We start from the raw sequence: 5000 nt of genomic DNA, 5'->3' as shown, positions 1-5000 counted from the left end.
CCCTCAGTGTTCCTCAGTGTCCATCACAAGGACAATGGCAGCTGTAAGGCAGTTTCAGAAATCTGAAGGTTTTATGTTTAATGTTAGATTAAAGGGCTTTTAAACATACGACCCTCACGAGAGCCTTACAACTCTTCAGAAATCTGAAGGTTTTATGTTTAAAAAACGTTTAATGTTAGATTAAAAAATGTTTAATGTTAGATTAAAGGGCTTTTAAACATACAACCCTCACGAGTGCCTCAAAACTCTTCAGCAACTATTAGGATGCCTAAACTGCAGAGCCCCAGAGGGCCACCAGAGGGCCACCCAGCACACACTCTTTGGCTTTTGCACGTGTGTGTGTGTTTGTGTGTGTCTGTGTGTGTGTGCGTGCGTGTGTGTGTGCATGCGTGCATGCGCGTGTGTGTGTTTGTGCGTGCGTGTGTGAATGCGCGTGTGTGTGTGTGTACAGAGGGCCACCCAGCACACACTCTTTGGCTTTTGCACATGTGTGTGTGTGTGTTTGTGTGTGTGTGCGTGCGTGTGTGTGTGCATGCGTGTATGCGTGTGTGTGTGTGTGTGTACAGAGGGCCACCCAGCACACACTCTTTGGCTTTTGCATGTGCTATGCGTGTGTGTGTGCATGCGTGCGTGCGTGCGTGCGTGCGTGTGTGTGTGTGTGTGTGTGTACAGAGGGCCATCCAGCACACACTCTTTGGCTTTTGTATTGTTTGTGGCTGTAAAACAAAACTTCAAACTCTCCTCAGAGATATCTCGAGTGTGTAGAGTGCGGGTGTGTGTCCTTGGCAAGAGTTCAAAGATATGCTGAGGTCATTTCTGGAATGTTCTAGACAACACTAGAAGACCCTTCAAAACATCAGAGATAAAAAAAAAACAGCCAAAGCAAGACACCCACTGTAGAAATTAGTGCTAGTGTGTGGGCCTTAAAGGGATACTCCACCATTTGGGGAAATACACTCATTTTCCACCTCCCACTAAGTTAAACAGTAACACTTTTAGCTCCAGCTCATTAAATCAGATTAGACTGTTAGCTTACAGCAGAGATGGTCTAATCTGATTCAATGAGCTGGAGCTAAAAGTGCTACTGTCAGACTCAGATAATGGCTGGATGAACTGGGGAAAGGTAAAACTCAATTGTTTAACTCGAGGGGTGGTGGAAAATGAGTGTATTTCCCAAAATGGTGGAGTATGGCTTTAACTGACTGAGTTGTCTACCACAGAACTAGAACCGAATATAAGTTTGAACATACACATACTTTTGATCTTTGTTGGATGAGAGCATGTCACACGCATGTACAAAAACCCATACACAGACAAATAGGTGTTTTGCTGTGGGTATCTGTGGGTATTTGTAATCAGTTCTCTGGTGTATGTGTGTGTGTGTGTGTGTGTGTGTCCGTGTGTGCGTGTGTGCGTGCGTGTGTCCGTGTGTGCGTGTGTGTGTTTCTGCAGCTCTGAGGTCTGACAGAGTGGAGTTGGTCGCCTGTGGAAGGAATCACACCATCATCAGCACCAGTCAGTGCTCTATACCACTGCATTTATAGGCCCATTAACAACCATTATACATACAGACTTCATACATACATATATACATACATATACATACAGTACCCTCCAGAATTATTGGCACTTCTGCTAAAGTTGATTAAAAACGTGTATAAAAAATAATCTGATGGTGACTTATTGTAATCTCACAATGAAATAAAACAGGAAAAAATCATATATATATGTACATATACACTATCATATTCATACACACCTGTCTGACTTTAAAGCATAAACTTTACACAGTCACTCACCGTATGACTGTGCGTATCCATTTAACATTACACAATCCACTTTACATGTCCACTTACATGTTTACATGTCCATTTCACTGCACGCTATGAACTTTACACATCTGCCTAACCTGTGTGTGCGTGTGCGTCCGTGCGTGCGTCCGTGTGTGTCTGTGCGTGCCTGTGTGTGCGTCCGTGCGTGTGTGTGCGTGCGTGTGTGTCCGTGCGTGTCCGTGCGTGCGTCCGTGTGTGTCTGTGCATGCGTGTGTGTGCGTGCGTGTGTGTGCGTGCGTGTGTGTCTGTGCGTGCGTGTGTGTGCGTGCGTGTGTGTCTGTGCGTGCGTGTGTGTGCGTGCGTGTGTGTCTGTGCGTGCGTGTGTGTGTGTGTGTGTGCGTGCGTGTGTGCGTGTGTGTGCGTGCGTGTGTGTCCGTGCGTGCGTGTGCGTGCATGTGTGTGTGTGCGTGCGTGTGTGTGTGTGTGTGTGTGCGTGTCCGTGCGTGCGTGTGCATGTGTGTGTGTGCGTGCGTCCGTGTGTGTGTGTGTGTGTGTGCGTGCGTGCATGTGTGTGTGTGTGTGTGTGTGTGTGTGTGTGTGTGTTTTGTCAGCCCGAGGACAGGTCTACACCACAGGAGGAAACAGGAGCGGGCAGCTGGGCCTTGGTCACCATGAGAACCGAAGTGCCTTTGAGCAGCTGCAGCCCTTCTGTGGGCGTGCACCAATCAAAATGCTCGCAGCTGGGAGCAAAACCTCCGCCGCCCTGACAGGTCTGTGTGTGTGTGTGATATATGAAAGTTCAGTCGTGTGTGTGTGTTGTGATAAATGACAGCTCAGTCAGGTGTGTGTGTGTGTGTGTGCATGCAGTAAATGATGGCTCGATCGGGTGTGTGGTATGTGTGTGTGTGTGTGTGTGTGTGTGTGTGTGTGTGTGTGTGTGTGTGTGTGTGTGGTAAATGATGACTCGGCCTGGTGTGTGGTGTGTGTGTGTGTGTGTGTGTGTGTGCACGCGTGCAATGTCCACGCCACTCCATTATAGACAGAATACCAGCTGACGTCTTCTTCCCTACATGGTTATAGCACAGTTTGAAGCTAAGCTTGGGGTGACCATGGAGTGCTCCAATCAAGTTCCATCCATAGGATGTTGCATGGCGCTACAAGCTGGCCTTCCTGCTCCAAGATTCCCTTCATCCTGCACAAATGTCCCACTTTCCCACCAAACACCGTGGCATTCCCTTCACCATGCTTGACAGACGGAGTAAAACACTCCTACGACATTTACCTAGCTATTTCCTACGACATCGGGGCAGCCGTGGCCTAATGGTTAGGGCTTCGGGCGTGGAACCGAAGGGTTGCCGGTTTGATCCCCGACCAGTAGGAAAAATGTAGGCGGGGGATGTGGTTGAGCACTGCTCTCCCATGCCCACATCCACGGCTGAAGTGCCCTTGAGCAAGGCACCTAACCCCCTCACTGCTCCCCGAGCGCCACTGTAGCAAGGCAGCTCACTGCTCCGGGTTAGTGTGTACTTCATCTCACTGTGTGCTCGTTGTGTGCTCTGTGTGTATCACTAGTTTACGGATGGGATAAATGCAGAGACCAAATTCCTTGTACACACAAGTATACTTGGCCTACAAACCTGATTTACATCTTACATTTACATTTACATTTATACATTTAATCAGGGTCTCATAAATCATCTTTGCACCTCAGATTTTGTCAAAAGAGTGTGTGCTGAGAGCCAAAGAATGTGTGCTGGGTGGCCCTCTGTACACACACACACACACACGCACGCATGCACACTTTTTTCTAGTCTTCCTCAGCAACAGCCTGTGTTCTGGCACATCTTCATCTTCCTCAGCAACAGCCTGTGTTCTGGCACATCTTCATCTTCTCTTTTCATTGGCCAGTCTGAGATATGATCAGTTAGCCTTTTAAAGCAGCACTAAATAAGATTTGCTCTTGGGGTCCCCCTACAGTTGAGAAGTGCAATAATTACCAAACTAAGTATGCATCTTTTGTATAAGTATATATACTCTTTTGATCCCGTGAGGGAAATTTGGTCTCTGCATTTATCCCAATCTGTGAATTATTGAAGCACACGCTGCACAGTTAGGTGCCTTGCTCAAGGGCACTTCAGCCGTTCCTACTGGTCGGGGTTCGAACCGGCAACCCTCCGGTTACAAGTCTGAAGCGCTAACCAGTAGGCCACGGCTGCTCCTATGTATAAACATAACTCTGATATAATATAGAGGGAATGCACAACAGCAGTCTGTAGAAAGAGATCTCTGACTTCCTGTAGCATAGCAGCTCTTTTCCATTTTGATTTCGGAGGGAGGGCAGAGTTCCTACCCCAACAGCAGCTTCCTATAGCTGTTCTACAAGCAATAACGGCTCCTACACACAGTTGCGTGCGTTGCAGTGCTGGAGACGCATCCCGTTCACTTTACATGGGCTCACGTCATACGTTGCCCAACTGAATTGTGGGTCCGTTGCGTCGCCTTTCTCGCGTTGAGAAGTTCAGCTGTTGCTGCACCCACGGGCGGCACCAGCCAATCGAATTACGAACAAGTGAACAACAGACGGCTCCAGCCAATCAAATTACGGTTATACCTTAAGTCATTAGCATAGCTACCGTCCACCACCCACTGGCATGCGTTGACGGAATGCAACTGTGTGTAGAAGCCCTAAGACCTGCTCAGAGTGCAGCAGAAGTGCCGTTCTCCCTATTAAGAGTTTAGGTGTCATCAAAATGATTTTGGAAATGCTATTTTAAGGTTAAAAATACTCTTTAGGGGGACTTTAAAATAATAAACTCAGATTAGCGCACAGAATGTGCCAGTGGAACTTACAGTAAGATGGATGGTTGCTAATAATGGGCCTCTGTAAACTGATGTAGATATTGAATTCAAGTAGATACAAATAGTCATTTACAACATTAACAGTGTGTGCACTGTATTTCAGATTGATTAGGTTTTATTTTATTGGCCAAAAATACCTTTTCCTTTGAAAACAAGGACATTTTAAGTGACCCCCAAACATTTAAACAGTATGTTCGTGTTTGTTGTACAGAGAAATCTCATTATTGTGTGTGTGTGTGTGTGTGTGTGTGTGTGTGTGTGTGTGTGTGTGTGTGATAGTCGATGGCAGGTTGTTCATGTGGGGTGATAACTCTGTGGGACAGCTTGGCCTTGGGTCCGTCAGCGAAGCCTTGTTTCCATGGGAACTGA

General features: G+C 47.1%; 1 protein-coding gene across 1 annotated transcript in view; it reads left to right on the top strand.

The window, feature by feature from the left end:
• rpgra (retinitis pigmentosa GTPase regulator a) overlaps window positions 1–5000 on the top strand; it is a 27263-nt gene that overhangs the window by 1746 nt on the left and 20517 nt on the right. The window contains exons 4-6 of the mRNA XM_076262472.1: window positions 1453–1515; window positions 2384–2542; window positions 4911–5000. The exon at window positions 4911–5000 is cut by the window's right edge and continues 60 nt beyond it. Of these exons, the coding sequence (XP_076118587.1) occupies window positions 1453–1515; window positions 2384–2542; window positions 4911–5000 (312 nt within the window). The remainder of the gene's footprint in view (window positions 1–1452; window positions 1516–2383; window positions 2543–4910) is intronic.

Source organism: Alosa pseudoharengus, unplaced genomic scaffold (genome assembly GCF_046254945.1).
Source record: "Alosa pseudoharengus isolate Yale_2024_CS ecotype anadromous, Long Island Sound unplaced genomic scaffold, YU_APseudo_1.1 YU_APseudo_1.1_scf_3, whole genome shotgun sequence".
In the NCBI taxonomy this organism is placed as follows: Eukaryota; Metazoa; Chordata; class Actinopteri; order Clupeiformes; family Clupeidae; genus Alosa; species Alosa pseudoharengus.
The sequence above is the reverse complement of the archived record's forward strand: the minus strand, read 5'-3'. Positions and strand labels throughout refer to the sequence as shown.